General features: G+C 46.5%; 1 protein-coding gene across 1 annotated transcript in view; it reads right to left on the bottom strand.

Annotated features, from left to right (window-relative positions):
• MSANTD1 (Myb/SANT DNA binding domain containing 1) overlaps positions 1-23,345 on the bottom strand; it is a 36,838-nt gene that overhangs the window by 6,338 nt on the left and 7,155 nt on the right. Inside the window, exon 3 of the mRNA XM_038745801.1 lies at positions 4,290-4,577. Coding sequence (XP_038601729.1) covers positions 4,290-4,577 — 288 coding nt within the window. The remainder of the gene's footprint in view (positions 1-4,289; positions 4,578-23,345) is intronic.

Here is a 23,345-nt window from a genome sequence, read left to right as displayed (position 1 = left end):
GCTAGGCCTCGTTGTGGTTTAGTGGAAAGAGCCCAGGCTTGGGAGCCAAAGGACATGGGTTCTAATCCCGGCTCTGCCACTTGTCTGCTGTGTGACCTTGGGCAAGCCACTTCACTTCTCTGGGCCTCAGTCACCTCGTCTGTAAAATGGGGATTAAAACTGTGAGCCCCACATGGGACAACCTGATGACCTAGTATCTACCCCGCTCTGCCAACTGCCAGCTGTGTGACTTTGGGCAAGTCACTTAACTTCTCTGTGCCTCAGTTCCCTCCTCTGTAAAATGGGGATTAAGACTGTGAGCCCCCCCGCGGGACAACCTGATCACCTTGCAACCTCCCCAGCGCTTAGAACAGTGCTTTGCACATAGAAAGCGCTTAATAAATGCTATCATTAATTAATTACCCCGGTGCTTAGAACAGTGCTTGGCACATAGTAAACAATTCTATTTGTTCTGATGATTTTGACACCTGTCTACATGTTTCGTTTTGTTGTGTCTCCCCCTTCTAGACTGTGAGCCCGTTGGTGGGTAGGGACCGTCTCTATATGTTGCCGACTTGTACTTCCCAAGCGCTTAGTACAGCGTTCTGCACACAGTAAGCACTCAAAAAATATGATTGAATGAATGAATGAAAATACCACTATTATTATTAATTATTATTATTATTCTCTGAGGCCTAAAGCTGAGGCTTTTTCACCTGCTAGTCAGGAGCCTCCCTTCCTGCTTCGTCCCGGACATCCTGGCCACGCTTCATTCATTCAATAGGATTTATTGAGCACTTACTGTGTGCAGAACACTGTACTAAGCGCTTGGAAAGTACAACTCGGCAACAGATAGGGACAATCCCTACCCAACAACGGGCTCACAGTCTAGACGGGGGGGAAACAGACAACAAAACAAGTAGACAGGCATCAGTAGCATCAAAATAGATAAATAGAATTATAGATATAGATGCATCATTAATAAAATAAATAGAATAATAAATATGTACACATACACCTAAGTGCAGTGGGGTAGGGAAGGGGGTAGAGCAGAGGGAGGGAGGGAGTCAGGGCGATGGGGAGGGGAGGAGGAGCAGAGGAAAAAGGGGGCTCAGTGTTGTTGGCTGTGTGACCTGGGATAAGTCATTTCACTTCTCTTAGCCTCAGTGACCTCATATAATAATAATAATAATGGTATTTATTAAGGGCTTACTATGTGCAAAGCACTGTTCTAAGCGCTGGAAATGTTACAAGGTGATCAGGTTGTCCCACGTGGGGCTCACAGTCTTAATCCCCATTTTACCGATGAGGGAACTGAGGCCCAGAGAAGTTAAGTAACTTGCCCAAAGTCACACAGCTGACAACTGGCGGAGCCGGGATTTGAACCCATGACCTCTGACTCCAAAGCCCGGGCTCTTTCCACTGCGCCACGCTGCTTCCCCATATGTTAGACTGTGAGCCCCATGTGGGACGGGGCCTGTGTCCAACCCAATCTGCTTGTATCCACCCAACGCTTAGTATTCATTCATTCAATTCATTCAGTCATATTTATTAAGCGCTAACTGTGTGCAGAGCACTGTACTAAGCACTCGGGAAAGTACAGTGCTCTGCACACAGTAAGCGCTCAATAAATATGATTGAATGAATGAATACAATGAAGCAATAAAGAGTTCCTGGAACATCTTAAACACTTAAATACCACAGTTATTATTATTGTTACTTCACTTCTCTATGCCTCAGTTGCCTCATTTGGAAAATAGGGATTAGAATTGTGATTCCCATGTGGGATAGGGACTGTGTCCAAACCAATTTGCTTGTATCCACTCAGCGCTTAGTACATTTCCTGAAATAGAGTAAGTGCTTAAACACCATAATTATTAGTAGTAGTATTATTACTTCACTTCTCTGTGCCTCAGTTGTCTCATGTGTAAAATGGGGACTAGAATTGTGAGTCTCATGTGGGACAAGGGACTGTGTCCAACCTGATTAGATCCACCCCAGTGTTTATTACAATGCCAGGCACATAGTACGTGCTTAAATATCATGAAAGAAAAAAAAATCACTGTTATCGGGTGCTCTCAGACCCCCCCAGGATTGCTGCTGCCCCCAAGAAGAAGCAGGAATTGGAGGAAAACATCTTCCATATAATAATAATAATAATAATGGTATTTGTTAAGCGCATCCTAGCAGTGGGAGGTCAGTGCTACTGAAGGCAACTTAAAGTTGAAATGTGACCCCTCAAATTGGAGGCTCTGAAACAATAATCGTATTAGACGATAATAACGTGGGTAATTAGGCTAGATAAAATGGATAACAGTTGAACATATATCTGAAAAGGTTTTTTGCCTAGCTTTCTGTTGCTTTTTTTTTCCCTCTCTCTCTCTCTCTCTCTCTGGGAAACCATAATTGAATGCATATTTGAACTGTAAATTGTATTTTTGCCATCAGCAATGGAATTTTACATCTTAGATCTTTGTTAGAACTGTCCTCTGTGGGGTGGCTTATTGTGTTAATAATAGGGAGTTAAATCAATTATACATTCCCCCGTCCTCCAGCCAAAGTCTGCCTGTGCACATTTCAATAACGCCTGCAAATTCTCCCTAATTCTGGATTTCCAAGTTCTCCCTCTCCTTCCCCCACCATGCCCCAGCCACAGGTAGATGCAGTTATTTATCTACGAGGGCAAAAATGTTAGTTTATCCTTCTAATGACCCACCCATTCATTTTGTTCATCTTAAGGGGTCTCGGTTCTGCTCTAGGAAGGCTGGAAATAGCCGGGCTCTGGAGGAGCAGGGGAATCATCATCATCACCATCAGTCGCATTTATTGAGCGCTTACTATGTGCAGGGCACTGTACTAGGCGCTTGGGAAGTACAAATTGGCAACATATAGAGACAGTCCCTACCCAACAGTGGGCTCACAGTCTAAAAGGGGGAGACAGAGAACAAAACCAAACATACTAACAAAATAAAATAAATAAAATGAATAAAATGAAGGGAATGAAGCCGGGAGGCGGCGGAGAAAGAGTACAATAGAAACCACAATAAGACAACGGAAAGGCGGCAAAATCCTTAGATGGGTTAGCTCAACCCAGGTCTACTGAGCACCTGAATTTCTCAAAAAAAGGGGTATCTGGAGGCCAGTCAGTCACTTGTATTTATTGAGCGCTTACTGAGTGCAGAGCACTGTATGAAGCACTTGGGAGGGAACAATATAACAAACACACTCTCTGTCCATAATGAGCTTACAGTCTAGAGACATCGATCAGTGATTAGTAACAGCATGGCCTAGTGGATAGGGCACGGGTCTGGGATTCAGAAGGACCTGGGTTCTAATCCTGACTCTGCTGCTTGTCTGCTGTGGGATCTTGGATAAGTCTCTTCACTTCTCTGTGCCTCAGTTCCCTCATCTGTAAAAGGGGGATTAAGACCGTGGGCCCCAAGAGGGACAGGAACTGTGTCCAACCTGACTTGCTTGTATCCAAACTGTGAGCCTGTTGTGGACAGGGAATGTGTCTGTTATATGGTTCTATTGTAAAAATAGTAATCATAATTATGGTATTTGTTTAGTGCTTACTGTGTGCCAAGCACTGTTCATTCATTCATTCAATCGTATTTATTGAGCACTTACTGTGTGCAAAGCACTGTGCTAAGCCCTTGGGAAGTACAAGCTGGCAACATATAGAGACGGTCCCTACCCAACAACTGGCTCACAGTCTAGAAGGGGGAGACAGACAACAAAAAATATATATATTAACAAAATAAAATAAATAGAATAGTAAATGTGTACAAGTAAAATAAATAGAGTAATAAATCTGTAGAAACATATAGACAGGTGCTGTGGGGAGGGGAAGGAGGTAGGGTGTGGGGGGAGGGAGAGAGGAAGGAGAGGGATCAGTCTGGGAAGGAGAGGGGTCAGTCTGTTCTAAACACTGGGGTAGTTTCAAGGTATTCAGGTTGTCCCCCGTGGGGCTTACAGTCTTAATCCCCATTTTACAGAAGAGGGAACTGAGGCACAGAGAAGTGAAGAGGCTTGTCCAAGGTCACACAGCAGACAAGTGGCAGAGCCGGGATTAGAACCCACGTCCTCTGACTCCCAAGCCCTTGCTCTTTCCACAAAGCCACGCCGTTCTCCCAAGCCCTGAGTACAGTGTAAAATGGGGATTAAGACTGTGAGCCCCACATGGGACAACCTGATGACCCTGTATCTACCGCAGAGCTTAGAACGGCACTTGGCACGTAGTAAGCGCTTAACAAATACCATCATGACTATGATAACGATTATGAAAAAGGAAGAAATGGGGCCCCTACCTTAACTTGAAGGAGAGCAAACTGGACGAGCTGTCCGAGGGCTGCTGGTCTTTGTAGCACTGTTCTCTCCCCTCATAGGGGAACTGGTTGTAGGGCAGATAGAGCGGGGCGGACTTGGCCGACGGAGACAGGGAGGCCTCCGTCTGGGACGTGGAAGGCCCCGGTTGCTGGTTCTCGAGCAGCTTGACGTCGCTGTATTCTGGGACTTTGGACAGGATCCGATCAATGGTCAGGTAATAGGGCCAATCCGGGGGCACGGACTCACTCTCAGTCATGCATTTTAATTTCCTGCAACGAGAGACACACGGCTGCGAAGGGCGATAATAATAATAATAGTGGTATTTGTTAAGCGCTGACGATGTGCAAAGCACTATTCTAAGCGCTGGGGGGGATACAAGGCGATCATCATCATCAATCATATTTATTGAGCGCTTACTGTGTGCAGAGCACTGTACTAAGCGCTTGGGAAGTACAAGTTGGCAACATATAGAGACAGTCCCTACCCAGTAGTGGGCTCACAGTCTAAAAGGGGGAGACGGAGAACAATACCAGACATACTAACAAAATAAAATAGAATAGATATGTACAAGTAAAATAAATAAATGAATAAATAGAGTAATAAATATGTACAAACACCACGTGGGGCTCACAGTCATCATCTCCATTTTACAGATGAGGTAACTGAGGCCCAGAGAAGTGAAGTGACTTGCCCAAAGTCACACAGCTGACAAGTGGTGGAGCAGGGATTAGAACCCCCTTCTAGACTGTGAGCCCGTTGATGGGTAGGGACCTTCTCTATATGTTGCCAACTTGTACTTCCCAAGCACTTAGTACGGTGCTCTGCACACAGTAAGCACTCAATAAATACGATTGAATGAATGAATGAATGAATGAATGAATGAATGAACCCATGACCTCTGACTCCCAAACCCAGGCTCTTTCCACTGAGACATGCTGATTCTCTGGCGATCATGTGTAGACAAACACACACGCCAACTCTGATCTCCACTTTCCTCCTCCTCCACTGCCTGGCTCATCAAGGAGCTCGTTGTGGGCAGGGAATGTGTCGGTTTATTGTTATATCGGACTCTCCCAAGCACTTAGTGCAGTGCTCTGCACACAGTAAGCGCTCAATAAGTATGACTGAATGAATGAATGAGTGTCCGAACTCCCTCAGATGACCTGTGGTGGGCATGGGGCATAAGAAGCATGACCAGTCATTCATTCCTTCAATTGTATTTATTGAGCGCTTGCTGTGTTCGGAGCACTGTACTAAGCGCTTGGGAAGGTCATTCAATCATATTTATTGAGCGCTTACTGTGTGCACAGCACTGTACTAAGCACTTGGGAAGTACAAGTCGGCAACATATAGAGATGGTCCCTACCCAACAGTGGGCTTACAGTCTAGAAGGGGGAGACGGACAACAAAACAGAACATGTAGACGGGTGTCAAAATCATCAGAACAAATAGAATTAAAGCTATATGCACATCTTTAACAAAATAAATAGAATAGTAAATATGCACAAGTAAAATAAATAGAGTAATAAATCTGTACAAATATATACAAGTGCTGTGGGGAGGGGAAGGAGGTAGGGCGGGGGGGATGGGGAGGAGAAGAGGAAAAAGGGGGCTCAGTCCGGGAAGGCCTCCTGGAGGAGGTGAGCTCTCAGTAGGGATTTGAAAGGAGGGAGCTAGCTAGGGAAGTACGACCAAGTGGATAAATCCCGGGTCTGAGAGTCAGAAGGACCTGAATTTTCATCCCGGCTCCGCTGCTTGTCTGCTGTGTGACCTTGGTCATGTCACTTCACTTCTCTGGGCCTCAGTTCCCTCATCTGTAAAATGGAGATTAAGACTCTGAGCCCCACATGGGACAGGGACTGTGTCTCACCTGATTTGCTTGTATCCACCCCAGTGCTTAGTACAGTGCCTGTCTCGTACAGCCCAGCCCACACCCTCCACTCCTCTGCCGCCGCTAACCTCCTCGCTGGGCCTTGTTCTCTCCTGTCCCGCTGTTGACCCTGGCCCATGTCCTACCTCTGGCCTGGAAAACCCTCCCTCCACACACCTGCCAAACGAGCACACTTCCCCCTTTCAAAGCCCTTCTGAAAACCCACCTCCCCCAGGAGGCCTTCGCAGACTGAGCCCACCATTTCCTCTGCTCCTCCTCCCCTCCCCATCACCCAAGCGCTCAATAAATATGATTGATTGATCACCCCAATTCCTTCCCTCTCTTCTACCCCCTCCCTATCCCCACAGCACTTTTTTATTACTCTATTTTATTAATGATGTGTATACATATATATATCATCATCATCATCATCAATCGTATTTATTGAGCGCTTACTGTGTGCAGAGCACTGTACTAAGAGCCTGGGAAGTACAAATTGGCAACATATAGAGACAGTCCCTACCCAACAGTGGGCTCACAGTCTAAAAGGGGGAGACAAAACCAAACATAGTAACAAAATAAAATAAATAGAATCGATACGTACAAGTAAAATAAATAAATAAATAAATAGAGTAATAAATATGTACAAGCATATATACATATATACAGGTGCTGTGGGGAAGGGAAGGAGGTAAGATGGGGGGATGGAGAGGGAGATATATATATATATTTCTGTTTATCTGTTTTGATGCTATTGATGCCTGTCTACTTGTTTTGTTTTGCTGTCTGTCTCCCCCTTCTAGCCTGTAAGCCCGTTGTTGGGTAGGGGCCGTCTCTATGTGTGCCAATTTGTACTTCCCAAGCACTTAGTACAGTGCTCTGCACACAGTAAGCGCTCAATAAATACGATTGAATGAATGAATAGTAAGTGTTTAATACCATAAAAAAATGGATATGATTCTCCCCACATCCCAGCTGGTGACAGGTGGCAGGCTACTAGCCTGGGTGAATCTATTATTGAAAATTGAGAAGCAGCATGGCCTGAGTCACAGGCTCTGTGTTTTAATCCTGGCTCTGTCACCTACCTGCTCTGTGACCTTGGGCAGGTCATTTAAATTCTCAGTGCTTCTCTTTCCTCATCTGTATAATGGGGATTTAAAAACCTGTTCTCACTCTCCCCGAGACTATGGGAGAGGGACTCTGACCGATCTGCACATACTGTAGCTACCCCAGTGCTTAGCTCAGCGTTTGCCACATGATAAGCCCTCAACACCAGACTTCCCCCAGATGGGTTCATTCATATTTATTGAGTGCTTATTGTGTGCAGAGCTCTGTACTAAGCGCTTGGGAAAGCGCAATACAACAATAGTCACATTCCCTGCCCACAATGAGCTTTGAGTCTAGAGGTGGGGAGACTGACGTTATAAAAATAAATAAAATGACAGACCTATACATAAATGCTGTGGGGCTGGGAGAGGGGGGAAGAGCACAGGGAGGGAATCAGGGTGACGCAGAAGGGAGTGGGAGATGAGGAAAAGTGGGGCTTAGTTTGGGAAGGCCTCTTGGAGGAGATGAGCCTTCAATAAGGCTTGAAGGAGGAGATGTCCCTTCAATAAGGTTAGCACCCAGGTGTTATTATTATTGTTATTATTATTATGGTATTTGTTAAGCGCTTACTATTTGCCAAGAACTGTTCTAAGTGCTGGGGTAGATACAAAGTAATCAGGTTGTCCCACGTGAGGCTCGCAGTCTCCATCCCCACTTTACTGATGAGGGAACTGAGGCCCAGAGAAGTGAAGTGGCTTGCCCAAGGTCACACCACAGTCAAGTGGCAGTGGTGGGATTAGAACCCACATCCTCTGACTCTCAAGCCCAGGCTCTTGCCCCTAGGTCATGCTGTTGCCTCGCTCAGGAGCTGAGTGTTGGCAGGAGAAAGGACGCCTTAATTTGGGAGAGGGGCAAGCAGGTGGGCAGGAGAGCTGAAGGAGGGGCAGATGGGGATGCCGTTTTAACGGTGCGTCCACCCCCGGCCTCCCCTCACACCTCAACCCCATCATCACTGTTACTCAGAACTGTCACCTCACCTCCACCCCCACCAAATTTAGGTCCAGATCTATAATTGTTAATTATTTGTTAAGCGCTTACTATGTGCCAAGCACTGTTCTAAGCATTGGGGTAGATACAAGGTAATCAGGTTGTCCCACGTGGGGCTGATTCTTTGAATCCCATTTTGCAGTTGAAATATTTATTCTATTTATTTTATGCTGTTAAGATGTTTTGTTTTCTGTCTCCCCCTTCTAGACTGCGAGCCCACTGTTGGGTAGGGACCGTCTCTATATGTTGCCAACTTGGACTTCCCAAGCGCTTAGTACAGTGCTCTGCACACAGTAAGCGCTCAATAAACACGATTGAATGAATGAATGAATGAGGCACAGTGAAGCCAACTGGCTTGCCCAAGGTCACACAGCAGACAAGTGGCGGAGCCAGGATTAGAACCCAAGTCCTCTGACTCCCAAGCCCGGGCTTTTCCACTAAGCCATGCTACTTCTGTGTGTAAGTGCTGTGGGTTGGGGAACGGAAAAACAAAGGGAGCAAGTCAGGGGGATGTAGAAGAGAGTGGGAGAAGAGGAAAGGAGGGGCTTAGTCAGGGAAGGCCTCTTGGAGGAGACGGGCCTTCAGTAAGGCTTTGAAGCAGGGTAGAGGCATTGTCTGTCAGATTTGAGGAGAAAGGGCATTCCAAGCCAGAGTTAGGCAAGATGGAGGCACAGTTTAGCATTATTCATTCAATTCATTCAATCGTATTTACTGAGCGCTTCCTGTGCGCAGAGCACTGTACTAAGCGCTTAGTATCAGAGGAGTGAAGTGTGCAGGCTGGGTTGTAGAAGGAGAGTAGTGAGGTGAGGTAGGAGGGAGCAAGGATGTGGACTGCTTTACAGCCGATGGTGAGAAGTTTTTGTTCGATGTGGAGGTAGGTAGGCAACCGCTGGAGTATCCTGAACATTTTTCTAGAAAAATGATCCAGGCAGCGGAGTGAAATATGGACTGGAGTGGGGAGAAACAAGAGTCAGGGAGGTCAGCAAGAAGGCTGATGCAGTAATCCAGGTGGGATAGGCTGATTGTATTAATAATAATTATAATAACGACGGCATTTGTTAAGCACTTACTATGTGCAAAGCACTGTTCTAAGCACTGGGGAGGATACAAGGTGTCCAGGTTGTCCCACGTGGGGCTCACAGTCTTAATCCCCATTTTACAGGCGAGGTAATTGAGGCACAGAGAAGCTAAGTGACTTGCCCAAGGTCACACAGCTGACAATTGGTGGAGCGGGGATTTGAACCCACGACCTGACTCCCAAGCCCGTCCTCTTTCCACTGAGCCACGCTGCTGCCATTAACATGGTAGCAGTTTGGTTGGAGGGCAGAGGGCGGATTTTAGCAAAGCTGTGAAAGTGGAACCGGCAGGATTTGGAGACAGATTAAATATGTGGGTTGAGCGAGAGAGAGGAGTCAAGGAAAATGCCAAGGTTACAGGCTTGTGTGACAGGATGAATGGTGGCACTGTCTTCTTCCCCTCCCCCTGCACTCCCCGCAAATAGCCTTCACCCAATGCGGCCTCTAGAATCAGTGGAAAGAGCCCGGGCTTTGGAGTCAGAGGTCATGGGTTCAAATCCCTGCTCCACCGCTTGTCAGCTTGTCAGCTGTGTGACTTTGGGCAAGTCACTTAACTTCTCCGTGCCTCAGTTACCTCATCTGACAAAAGGGGATTAAGACTGTGAGCCCCCCGAGGGACAACCTAATCACCTTGTAACCTCCCCAGCGCTTAGAACAGTGCTTTGCACATAGTAAGCGCGTAACAAATGCCATCATTATCATTAGTATCATTAGTATTACAGAAAAGCTTCCCTTCTTTCTTGACCCAGTCACCGCTCCTTCTTACCATCACGGAAATCTGCCTCTCTCCAATCAAGCGGGTCTCCCCTCCTGTTCTCTCCAAAGGGGAGCTCGATCTTCTCCCACTCCCCCAGACCACTGGGAAAGGTAGAGTGGGCTTTTTTCATTCATTCAATTCAATTGTATTTACTGAGCACTTACTGTGTGCAGAGCACTGTACTAAGCGCTTGGGACGTACTCGCTCCCCCATTTTCACCCCACTCCACCTCCCCCATCCCTCTTTTTTCCTTCCTTTGAAGCCCATACCATCCACCTCTACAACCCACTCCAGATTCTAATAATGGTCATTCATTCATTCAATCGTATTATTGAGCGCTTACTGTGTGCAGAGCACTGTACTAAGCGCTTGGGAAGTACAAGTCGGCAACATATAGAGACGGTCCCTACCCACCAACGGGCTCACAGTCTAGAAGGGGGAGACAGACAACAAAACAAAACAAAACACGTGGACAGGTGTCAACAGAATAAATAGAAATAAAGCTAGATGCGCATCTATCCTACACCTCCGCCCCCAACCCAACTTCCTCCTCCACCTTTCTGAACTATTTTGATCCCCAGCGCTATTTGGATTATTTGATTTTGAACTATTTATTTCCTTAGAAATAAATGCCAATGTTATTATTATTATTAAGTGACTTGCCCAAGGCCACACAGCAGACAAGTGGTGGAGCCAGGATTGGAACCCATGACCTTCTGAATCCCAAGCCAGTTCTCTATCCACTACACCACGCTGTTTCCCGTGGTTAGAACGGTGCCTGGCACATAGTCACTTCACTTCTCTGTGCCTCAGTTCCCTCATCTGTAAAATGGGGATGAAGACTGTGAGCCCATGTGGAACGACCTGATTGCCTTGTATCTACCCCAATGCTTAGCAGATAGTAGCATGGCTCCATGGAAAGAGCCCAGGCTTGAGAGTCAGAGGTCATGGGTTCAAATCCCAGCTCTGCCACTTGTCGGCTGTGTGACTTTGGGTAAGTCACTTCACTTCTCTGAGCCTCAGTTGCCTCGTCTGGAAAATGGGGATGAAGACTGTGAGCCCCCCGTGGGACAACCTGATCACCCTGTATCCCCCCCAGTGCTTGGAACGGTGCTTCGCACACAGTAAGCACTTAATGAATGCCATCATTATTATTATTATAGTAAGTTCTTAACGAATACCTGTGAGCCCTGCGTGGGACAACCCGATCACCTTGTATTCCCCCCCTCCCAGTGCTTGGAACAGTGCTTCACACATAGTAAGCGCTTAATGAATGTCATCACTATTATTATTATAGTAAGCGCTTAACAAATACCTGTGAGCCCCATGTGGGACAACCTGATCACCTTGTATCCCCCCCAGTGCTTAGAACAGTGCTTTGCACATAGTAAGCGCTTAACAAATGCCATCATTATTATTATTATTATTCATCCTCCCTCCCAGTCCATCACATGTGTGTGTGTATATATATATATAATCTGTCATTTATTTATTTATTTATTCATTTATTTATTTATATTAATGTCTGTCTCCCTCTAGACTGAGCTCACTGTGGGCAGGGAATGTGTCATGTTATTATGTACTCTCCCAAGTGCTTACTACAGTGGCCTGCACACACTAAGGGCTCAATAAGTACGACTGACTGATTTAGGAACCATAGTTGTGACAGATTCCTTTGGATGGTCTGAAAGAATAAAACCAATGAATGGAGTTAAGCAAAGTTAAGATAAAGTAAAGAAGCAGACCTCTGCCGTCACAAAAATTCTCCTGAATTTTGACAATAGCTCTGGAGGTGATGGCTTCAATCTGTAAGTTTGTTGTGGGAGGGGAATGGGTCTGTTTACTGTTACATTGTACCCTCCCAAGCGCTTAGTACAGTGCTCTGCACACAGTAAGTGCTCTATAAATACTATTGAATGACTGGATGAATGAATGATCTTTCTGACTCTTAGGCTTGTGCTAAATCTACTAGGCAATGCTGCCTCACTTGCCCCTTCTCTCCTTCCCTCCCTGACCGCCATCCTCAACCATTTTACTTTCCAATGGCTTCTTCCCCACTGTTTCCAAAAATGCTCATGCCTCCCTTATCCTAAAAAAACCAACCCTCCTTTGACCCACAGTTCCCTCCAGTTTATCACCCCATCTCCCACCTGCCATTCCTCTCCAAACTTTTTGAGGGAGTTGTCTCCACCCACTGTCCCCACATCCTCTCTTCCAATTCACTCCTTCCTTGATCCTTTCCAATCCGGTTTCTGCCCCCTTCACTCCAGAGAAACTGCTTTCTCAAAGATCACTGAAGACCTTTTTCTTGCTAAATCCAACAGCTTCTACTCCATCTTAATCCTAATTAACCTCCCAGCTACATTCAACTTTATGAACAACCCTCTCCTCCTTGGAAGTTGATCCAACTTTGGCTTCACTGACACTCTCATCTCCTGGTTCTCCACCTCTCTCTCTGGCCATTCATTCTCAGTCTTCTTCGCAGACTCCTCCTCTGCCTCCCAGCCCCTAATGGTGGGAGTCCCCCAAGGCTCATTTCTGGGTCCCCTTCTATCCTCCATTTTCACCCACTCCCTTGGAGAACTTATTCCCTCCCAAGACCTCAACTACCACCTCTATGTGGTTGATTCCCAAATCTCCCTCTCCAGCCTGGACCTTTCACCACCTCTTCGGTCTTGCATTTCCTTCTGCCTTCAGGACATCTTTACTTGGATGTCCCACCAATATCACGGCTTCAAGGCTCTCCATCCCCTCGACCCCTCCTACCTCACCTCACCTCCCTTCTCTCCTTCTACAACCCACCCCACACCCTCCACTCCTCTGCCACTAACCTCCTCACTGTGCCTCGTTCTCACCTGTCCCGCCATCGACCCCCAGCCCACGTCCTTCCCAAGGCCTGGAATTCCCTCCCTCCACACATCCGCCCAACTAGCTCTCTTCCACCCTTCAAATCCCTACTGAGAGCTCCCCTCCTCCAGGAGGCCTTCCAAACTGAGCCCCCTTTTTCCTCTCCTCCTCCCCATCCCCCCCGCCCTACCTCCTTCCCCTCCCCACAGCACTTGTATATACTTGTACAGATTTATTACTCTATTTATTTTACTTGTACGTATTTACTATTCTATTTTGTTAATGACGTGCATATAGCTATAATTCTATTTGTTCTGATGGTTTTGACACCTGTCTACATGTTTTGTTTCTTGTCTGTCTCCCCCCTTCTAGACTGTGAGCCCGTTGTTGGGTAGGGACCGTCTCTATATGTTGCCAGCTTGCACTTCCCAAGTGCTTAGTACAGTGCTCTGCACACAGTAAGCGCTCAATACGATTGAATGAGTGAATCTCAAACCTAACATGTCCATAGTAGAATTCCTCTTCTCAACCAAACCCTGTTCTCTCCCTGACAGTCATATTCATTCATTCATTCAATCAATCGTATTTATTGAGCGCTTACTGTGTGCAGAGCACTATACTAACAAAGTGCTTGGGAAGTACAAGTTGGCAACATAGAGAGACGGTCCCTACCCAACAACGGGCTCACAGTCTAGAAGGGGGGAGACAGACAACAAAACAAAACATGTGGACAGGTGTCAGGTCGTCAGAATAAATAGAAGTAAAGCTAGATGCACATCATTTACGAAATAAATAGAATAGTATGTACAAGTAAAATAAATAGAGTACTAAATCTGTACAAATATATATACAGGTGCTCTGGGGAGGGGAAGGAGGTAGGGTGGGAGGGATGAGGAGGGGGAGAGGAAGGAGGGGGCTCAGTGTGGGAAGGCCTCCTGGAGGAGGTGAGCTCTCAGTAGGGCTTTGAAGGGAGGAAGAGAGCTAGCTTGGTGGATGTGCAGAGGGAGGGCATTCCAGGCCAGGGGTAGGACGTGGGTCGATGGCGGGACGGGCGAGAACAAGGCACAGTGAGGAGGTTAGAATCATATCACTGTAGACAACACCATTATCCTCCCGATCTCACAAGCCCATAACCTTGGCATTATCCTCAATTCCTCTCTCTCATACAGCCAGATTTTTCATCATTCACCGGATCTTATCTGCTCTACCTTCTCAACATCACTAATATCCACTGTTTCCCCTCCATCCAAACTGCAACTATGCCGATCCAAGCAGTCGTCCTAACTTGGCTTGACTTGCATCAGTCTTCTCGCTGACCTCCAAGCTTCCTGTCTCTCCCCTCTCCAGTCCATACTTCCCTCTGCTGCCTGGATCACTTTTCTAAAAAAACATTCAGGCCACATCTCCCCGCTCCTCAAGAACCTCCAGGGTTTGTTCATCCACCGCAGCACCAAACAGCAACTCCTTACCGCTGGCTTTAATCGACTTTATCTCCTCTCCTCCTCCTACCTTGCCTCACTGATCTACTACTGATCTCATAATGATAATAATAATAACGGTATTTCTTAAGCGCTTACTCTGTGCAAAGCACTGTTCTAAGCTCTGGGGAGGTTACAAGGCGATCAGGTTGTCCCACGGGGGGCTCACAGTTTTAATTCCCATTTTACAGATGAGGTAACTGAGGCCTGGAGAAGTGAAATGACTTGCCCAAAGTCACACAGCTGACAATTGGTGGAGGCAGGATTTGAACCCGTGACCTCTAACTCCAAAGCCCGTGCTCTTTCCACTGAGCCATGCTGCTTCGCTCCTCTAATACTAACCTACTGACTTTCCCCTTATCTCATCTCTCCCACCCCCAATTCTCTACCCAAATCCTGTCTCGGGCCCAGAACTCCCACCCACTTCACAAGAGAAGCAGCGTGGCTCAGTGGAAAGAGCCCGGGCTTTGGAGTCAGAGGTCATGGATTCAAATCCCCACCCTGCCAATTGTCAGCTGGGTGACTTTAGGCGTCACGTCACTTCTCTGGGCCTCAGTTCCTTCATCTGGAAAATGGGGATTAAGATTGTGAGCCCCCCGTGGGACAACCTGATTGCCTTGTAACCTCCCCAGCACTTAGAACAGTGCTTTGCATGTAGTAAGCACTTAATAAATGTCATCATTATTATTATTATCGACAGACCATTAGTCTCCATCTTCAAAGCCCTACTAAAATCACATCTGCTCCATTCATTCATTCATTCAATCATACTTACTGAGCACTTACTGTGTGCAGGAGCACTGTACTAAGCGCTTGCCTGCAGGCAAATCCTCCAAGCTGCCACCTCAGGACTAATGGTATTTGTTAAGTGCTTACTATGTGCCAGGCACTTTACTAAGTGCCTGGCATCAAATAGAAACTCCTCACCATTGGCTATCAAATAGAAACTCCTCACCCATGGCTTTAAAGAAGCCGTTAAAAGCAGCATGGCCTAGTGGCAAGCGTCCAGGTTTGGGAGTCAAAGGTCGTGGGTTCTAATCCCGCCTCTGCCGCATGTCTGCTGTGACCTTGGGCAAGTCACTTCACTTCTCTATGCCTCAGTTACCTCACCTATAAAATGGGGATTGAGACTGTGAGCCCCACGTGGGACAACCTGATCATCTCGTATCTACCTCAGCACTTAGAACAGTGCTTGGCACATAGTAAGCACTTAACAAATACCATAATTATTATTATAATTATTATTAAAGCACTCAATCAACTGCCCCTCCTACCTCACCTTGCTACTCAGAGTGGCTCAGTGGAAAGAGCATGGGCTTTGGAGTCAGAGGTCACGGGTTCAAATCCCGGCTCTGGCAATTGTCAGCTGTGTGACTTTGGGCAAGTCACTTCACTTCTCTGGGCCTCAGTACCCTCATCTGGAAAATGGGGATTAAGACTGTGAGCCCCCCGTGGGACAACCTGATTACTCTGTAACCTCCCCAGCTCTTAGAACAGTGCTTTGCACATAGTAAGTGCTTAAGAAATGCCATTATTATTATTATTATTATTATTATTACTCTCCTACTCCAACCCAGCCTGCAGACTTCCCTCCTGTTATGCTGACCTTCTCAATGTACCTCGATTTCATCTGTCTCCCTGCTGAACTCTCGCCCATGGCCTGCCTCTGGCCTGAAACACCCTTCCTCTTCATATCTGACAGATGATGACTCCGCCCGCCTTCAGAGATTTACTGAAGGCCCATCTCCTCCAAGCAGCCTTCCCTGACTAAACCCTCCTTTCCTCTTCTCCACACTCCTTTCTGCGTCACCTGGACTTGCTCCTTTTATTCATCCCTCCCACCAACCCCACAGCACTTACATAGTGCTCCGCACACAGAAAGTGCTCAATAAATATTATTGAGTGAATGAAAATCCATATTTTATTTATTTCTATTAATAATAATAATAACAATATAATAACAGTATTTGCTAAGTGCTTACTATGTGCCAGACGTTGTTCTAAGCACGGGGGTGGACACAAGCAAATCGGGTTGGACACAGTCCCTGTCCCACGTGGGGCTCACAGTCTCAATCCCCATTTTACAGAGGAGGGAACTGAGGCACAGAGAAATGAAGTGACTTGCCCAAAGCCACACAGCTGATAAGTGGCAGAGCCAGGATTCGAACCCAAGACTTCTGACTCCCAAGCCCGGGCTCTTTCCACTGAGCCACACTGCTTCTCATAATGTCACGCTGCTTCTATTAATGTCTGTCTCCCTCTCTAGAATGTAAAGCTCACTGTGGGTAGGGAATGAGAAGCAGTGTGGCTCAGTGGAAAGAGCCCGGGCTTTGGAGTCAGAGGTCATGGGTTCAAATCCCGACTCCACCACTTGTCAGCTGTGTGACTTTGGGCAAGTCCCTTAACTTCTCTGTGCCTCGTTTACCTCAACTGTAAAATGGGGATTAAGACTGTGAGCCCCATGTGGGACAACCTGATCACCCTGTATCCTCCCAGCGCTTAGAACGGTGCTTTGCACATAGTAAGCGCTTAATAAATACCATTATTATTATTAATGTATCTGTTATATTGTTACACTGTACTATCCCAAGCACTTAGTACAGTGCTCTGCTGCAGTAAGCACTCAATAAACATGACCAACTGAATGACTTCACTAAGAACTGGGGGATATAATAATAATAATAATAATGGTATTTGTTAAGCGTTTACTATGTGCCAAGCACTGTTCTAAGAACTGCGGTAGATACAAGCTAATCAGGTTGTCCCACCTGGGGCTCACAGTCTTCATTCCCATTTTACAGATGAGATAACTGAGGCTCCGAGAAGTGAAGTGACTTGTCAATCAATCGTATTTATTGAGCGCTTACTGTGTGCAGAGCACTGTACTAAACGCTTGGGAGGTACAAGTTGGCAACATATAGAGACAGTCCCTACCCAACAGTGGGCTCACAGTCTAAAAGGGGGAGACAATCGCTCTGTCTTGTCACAGAGCAGACAAGAATTCCAGCGCTTAGAACAGTGCTTGGCACATAGTAAGCGCTTAACACATACCATGATTATTATCATTAAGTGGTGGAGGTGGGATTAGAACCCAGATCCTTCTGACCCCCAAGCCCAAGCTCTAACCACTAGACCACACTGCTTCATGGTGGTGGAGGTGGTGTGAGCCAGCGTGGCTCAGTGGAAAAAGCCCGGGCTTTGGAGTCAGAGGTCACAGGTTCAAATCCTAGCTCTGTGAATTGTCAGCTGTGTGACTTTGGGCAAATCACTTAACGTCTCTGTGTCTCAGTTCCCTCACCTGTAAAATGGAGATTAAGACTGTGAGCCCCCCGTGGGACAACCTGATCACCTCATAATTCCCCCAATGCTTAGAACAGTGCTTTGCACGTAGTAAGCACTTAATAAATGCCATCATCATCATTATTATTATTGCCTTTTAGACTGTGAGCCCACTGTTGGGTAGGGACTGTCTCTATATGTTGCCAATTTGTACTTCCCAAGCGCTTAGTACAGTGTTCTGCACATAGTAAGCGCTCAATAAATACAATTGATGATGATGATGAGGCAGTGGGGGGTTCTCCTGGGCTGGTTTAACCTGTCAGACCCTCAGGGCAGGCTGAGATCGCCCACCTGTCCTGCAAGGGACCCAAACTTCCCGAACACCACCGTCCAACACCTCACCACCAGAATTTACAGAGGCCTCTAACGCCTCGGGCGTCAAGCCAGAAAGCAGTGTGGCCCAATGGATAGAGCAAGGGCCAAGGACCCGGTGGAGCTGGGTTCTAATTCCAGCTCCACCACATGGAACCGTGAATTGATGATGATGATGGCATTTGTTAAGCACTTACTACACGCCAAGCCCTGTTCTAAGCGCCGGGAGAGATACAAGGTAATCAGGTTGTCCCACGTGGGGCTCACGGTCTTCATCCACATTTTACAGAGGAGGTAACTGAGGCCCAGGGAATAGTAATAATAATAGTGATGGTATTTGTTAAGCGCTTATTATGGCCAAAGCACTGTTCTAAGCGCTGGGGAGGTTACAAGGTGATCAGGTTGTCCCACGGGGGGCGCTCACAGTTTTAATCCCCACTTTACAGATGAGGGAACTGAGACACAGAGAAGTAAAGTGACGTGCCCAAAGTGACACAGCTGACAAGTGGTGGAGCCGGGATTAGAATCCACGACCTCTGACTCGCAAACCTGGACTCTTGCCATTAAGCCACACTGATTTAGACTGTGAGCCCACTGTTGGGTAGGGACTGTCTCTATATGTTGCAACTTGTACTTCCCAAGCGCTTAGTACAGTGCTCTGCACACAGTAAGCGCTCAATAAATATGATTGATTGATTGATTGATTGAGCACTGGCCTCCGAGTCAGAAGGTCAGCGGTTCTAATCCAGGCTCTGCCACCTGTCTGCTGTGTGATCTTGGGCAAGTCACTTCACTTCTCTGGGCCTCAGTTATCTCATCTGGAAAATGGGGAAGAAGACTGTGGGCTCCACGTGGAACAACCTGATCTGCCACTCGTCTGCTGTGCAACCTTGGGCAAATCGCTTCATTTCTCTGGGCCTCAGTTATCTCATATGGTTAAGCCGCTTGCATACCTGTACAATGTCTAACGCTGCATGGCTTAGAGGAAAGAGCCCGGGCTTTGGAGTCAGAGGACGTGGGTTCTAATCCCGGCCCTGCCATTTGTCTGCTCTGTGACCTTGGGCAAGTCACTTCACTTCTCTGGGTCTCAGTTACCTCATCTGTAAAATGGGGATTTTACACATGGGACAACCTGATTAACTCTTATCTACCCCAGCACTTAGAACAGAGTTCTAAGCACATAGTAACTGCTTAACAAATACCATTATTACTATATTATTGCTAAAAATAATAATAAATCATTTCACTTCTCTGGGCCTCAGTTCCCTCATCTGTAAAATGGAGATTGAGACTGTGAGCCCCTCGTGGGACAGGGATTGTGTCCAACCCAGTTTGCTTGTAGCCACCCCAAAGCTTAATACAGTGCCTGGTACACAGTAAGTGCTGAACAAGTACTACAATTATTATTATTATTATTTCTGCTGAGTGACCTTAGACAAGTCACTTCACTTGTACGCCTCAGTTATCTCATCTATAAAATGGGGATTCAACAACTCGCTCCCATGGCTTCAACTATCATCTCTACGCTGATGACACCCAAATCTACATCTCTGCCCCTGCTCTCTCTCCCTCCCTTCAGGCTCGGGTCTCCTCCTGCCTTCAGGACATCTCCATCTGGATGTCTGCCCACCATCTAAAACTCAATATGTCGAAGACTGAACTCCTTATCTTCCCTCCCAAACCCTGCCCTCTCCCTGACTTTCCCGTCACTGTAGACGGCACTACCATCCTTCCCGTCTCACGAGCCCGCAACCTTGGTGTCATCCTCGACTTTGTTCTCTCGTTCACCCCTCACATCCAATTTGTCACCAAAACCTGCCGGTCTCACCTCCTCAACATCTCCAGGATCTGCCCTTTCCTCTCCATCCAAACCGCTACCTTGCTGGTTCAATCTCTCGTCCTATCCCGACTGGATTACTGCATCGGCCTCCTCTCTGATCTCCCATCCTCCTGTCTCTCCCCACTTCAGTCTATACTTCACGCTGCTGCCTGGATCATCTTTGTGCAGAAACACTCTGGGCATGTTACTCCCCTCCTCAAAAATCTCCAATGGCTGCCAGTCAACCTACGCATCAAGCAAAAGTTCCTCACTCAGCTTCAAGGCTGTCCATCCCCTCGCCCCCTCCTATCTCCCCTCCCTTCTGTCCTTCTCCATCCCAGCCCGCACCCTCCGCTCCTCTGCCGCCACTAACCTCCTCAATGGGCCTCGTTCTCGCCCATCCCACCGTCAACCTCCGGCCCACATCCTCCCCCTGGCCCGGAATGCCCTCCCTCCACACATCCACCAAGCTAGCTCTCTTCCTCCCTTCAAAGCCCTACTGAGTGCTCACCTCCTCCAGGAGGCCTTCCCAGACTGAGCCCCCTTTTCCCTCTCCTCCTCCCCATCCCCCCAGCCCTACCTCCTTCCCCTCCCCACAGCACCTGCATATATGTCTGCACAGATTTATTACTCTATTTATTTTACTTGTACATATTTACTATTCTATTAATTTTGTTAATGAAGTGCATCTGGCTTTATTTCTATTTATTCTGATGACTTGACACCTGTCCACATGTTTTGTTTTGTTGTCTGTCTCTCGCTTCTAGACTGTGAGCCCGTTGTTGGGTAGGGACCGTGTCTATATGTTGCCAACTTGTACTTTCCAAGAGCTTAGTACAGTGCTCTGCGCACAGTAAGTGCTCAATAAATATGATCGAATGAATGAATGAATGAACAAAGATCGATCGTCTTCTTAGACTGAGAGGCTCTGTGGGACAGGGACTGTGTCCGACCTAACTGGCTTATACCTACCCCAGCGTTCAGTACAGTGACTGGCACATAATAAGTGTTTAACAAATAGCACTTAAAAAAAAAAGGAAGATGGCTGAAGGGCATCTCAGGAGACTCAAGGCCACAACCTGGGAGAGCGGAATAGGGTAAATTCATCCCTTTCATGCTACGTTCTTTCTCGGGCTAGTGTCCATTTCCTATTTAAGAGCTGGGAATCGCTTTCTTTTTCAAAGACTGCATTTTTCAGAGGGGAGACCACCGCTCTGTCTTCCTCCCCTCTTTGCCTTGTTTACTGCCATATTTGTTTGATATTGCCCTCGCCTTCAGAAATGGAAACGGAATTTCTCCCCTGGGAATCCCGAAAAAGCTTTCAGAATAAATAATGAATAATCACGTTCCGGCCACCATATCACCTAGGAAACCGGGTGGGGAGGGAACAGAGAGAGAGTGTGTGTGTGTGTGAGAGAGAGAGAGCGCACAGTACTTAAGTTGTGTGGAGCTTTGAATTATGGAACCGGCAGGAAAAGCTGGTCAGATATTCAAATTTAACTTTCTGCAACATCCTCACTGCATTTTTCCTCCACCACTCACTAACTCATAGGTCAAAACTTTAGTCACTTAATTTCATCAAATTTAGTGAAAGATCACACGAGCCACTACACTTAATTGCAATTGTGTGTAGTCATAAAAACCCCCTCAGACTTTCAACCTTCTGCCTCAAATCATGAGGCAGCGATTCAAATTTAACATTCATTAACATTAATCGACGCAGCTGCATCCTGTTTCAGGACCTCTCTCTGGTCGTCTTGGAAAAATATCAAAGATATAAAAATGTACACGTTCATTTGTTTATATAAGCACAATCATCCTGCCTCCGACCTAGAATGCCCGCCCTCTTCATTTCATTCATTCAATCGCATTTATTGAGCACTTACTGGGGGCAGAGCACTGTACTAAGCGCTAAAATTAATTATGGTTTCTGTTAAGCGTTTACTATGTGCCCAGCACTGTTCTAAGAGTTGGGGTAAATACAAGGTAATCAGATTGTCCCACGTGGGGCACACAGTCTTAATCCCCATTTTACAGATGAGGTAATTGAATTGAGGCCCAGAGAAGTTAAATGACTTGCCCAAGGTCACAAAGCAGACCAGGGGCAAAACCAGGATTAGACTCTCCCTCCATTTCAAACCCTCATTGAAAGCCCATCTCCTCCAAGAGGCCTTCCCTGACTGAGCCTGCCTTTCCCCTTTTCCCTCTCCCTCCTGCGTCATCCTGATTTGTTCCCTTCATTCACCTTCCCTGCCTCACAACACTTAATAATAATAATAATAATAATATTTATTAAGCACTTACTATGTGCAAAGCACTGTTCTAAGCACTGGGGAGGTTACAAGGTGATCAGGTTGTCCCATGGGGGGTTCACAAGTCTTAATCCCCATTTCCCAGATGAGGTAACTGAGGCCCAGAGAAGTGAAGTGACTTGCCCAAAGTCACACAGCTGGCAATTGGTGGAGCCGGGATTTGAACCCATGACCTCTGACTCCAAAGCCTGCACTCTTTCCTCTGAGCCACGCTGCTTCTCATAATCAACACATCAATCAATCAATCATATTCATTGAGCACTTACTTTGTTTAAGGCACCGTACTAATCTCTTGGGAGAGTACAGTACAACAATACAACAGACACATTCCTTGCCCACAGTGAGTTTACAGTCTAGCAGGGCAGACATACATGAATAGAAATAAATACATTTTGGATAGATACATAATAATAATAATAATTTTGGTATTTGTTAAGCGCTTGCTATATGCAAAGCACTGTTCTAAGCACTGGGGAGGATGCAAGGTGATCAGGTTATCCCATGTGGGGCTTACAATCTTAATCCCCATTTTACAGATGAGGTAAACTGAGGCACAGAGAAGTTAAGTGACTTGCCCAAAGTTTGGGGCTGAAGGAGGAGTGAATAAAGGTACTGCGTGATTTAAGTTTAGTCCATATTTTAATCCATCGTATTTTATTGAACACTTAGTGTGCGCAGAGCACTGTACTAAGCATTTGGGAGAGTCCAACATAACAGAGTTGGTAGACCCATTGCCTAGCCACAACGAACTTACAGTCTAGATGTGGAGACAGACATTAATATAAATAAATTACAGCTACCAGAGCACTGTACTAAGCGTTTGGGAGAGTCCATCATAACAGAGTTGGTAAACTCATTCCCTGGCCACAACGAATTTACAGTCTAGAAGTGGAGACAGACACTAATACAAATAAATTACAGATACCAGAGCACTGTACTAAGCGTTTGGGAGAGTCCAACGTAACAGAGTTGGTAGACCCATTCCCTGGCCGCAACGAACTTACAGTCTAGAGGTGGAGGCAGACATTAGTATAAATAAATTACAGAAATGGACATAAATGCTGTGGAGCTCTGGGAGAATCTATCTGTAATGTATTTATTTATATTAATGTCTGTCTCCCCCTCTAGACTGA

The sequence above is a fragment of the Tachyglossus aculeatus genome, chromosome 4 (assembly GCF_015852505.1).
Source record: "Tachyglossus aculeatus isolate mTacAcu1 chromosome 4, mTacAcu1.pri, whole genome shotgun sequence".
Classification (NCBI taxonomy): Eukaryota; Metazoa; Chordata; class Mammalia; order Monotremata; family Tachyglossidae; genus Tachyglossus; species Tachyglossus aculeatus.
This window is presented reverse-complemented; position numbering and strand designations above follow the sequence as displayed.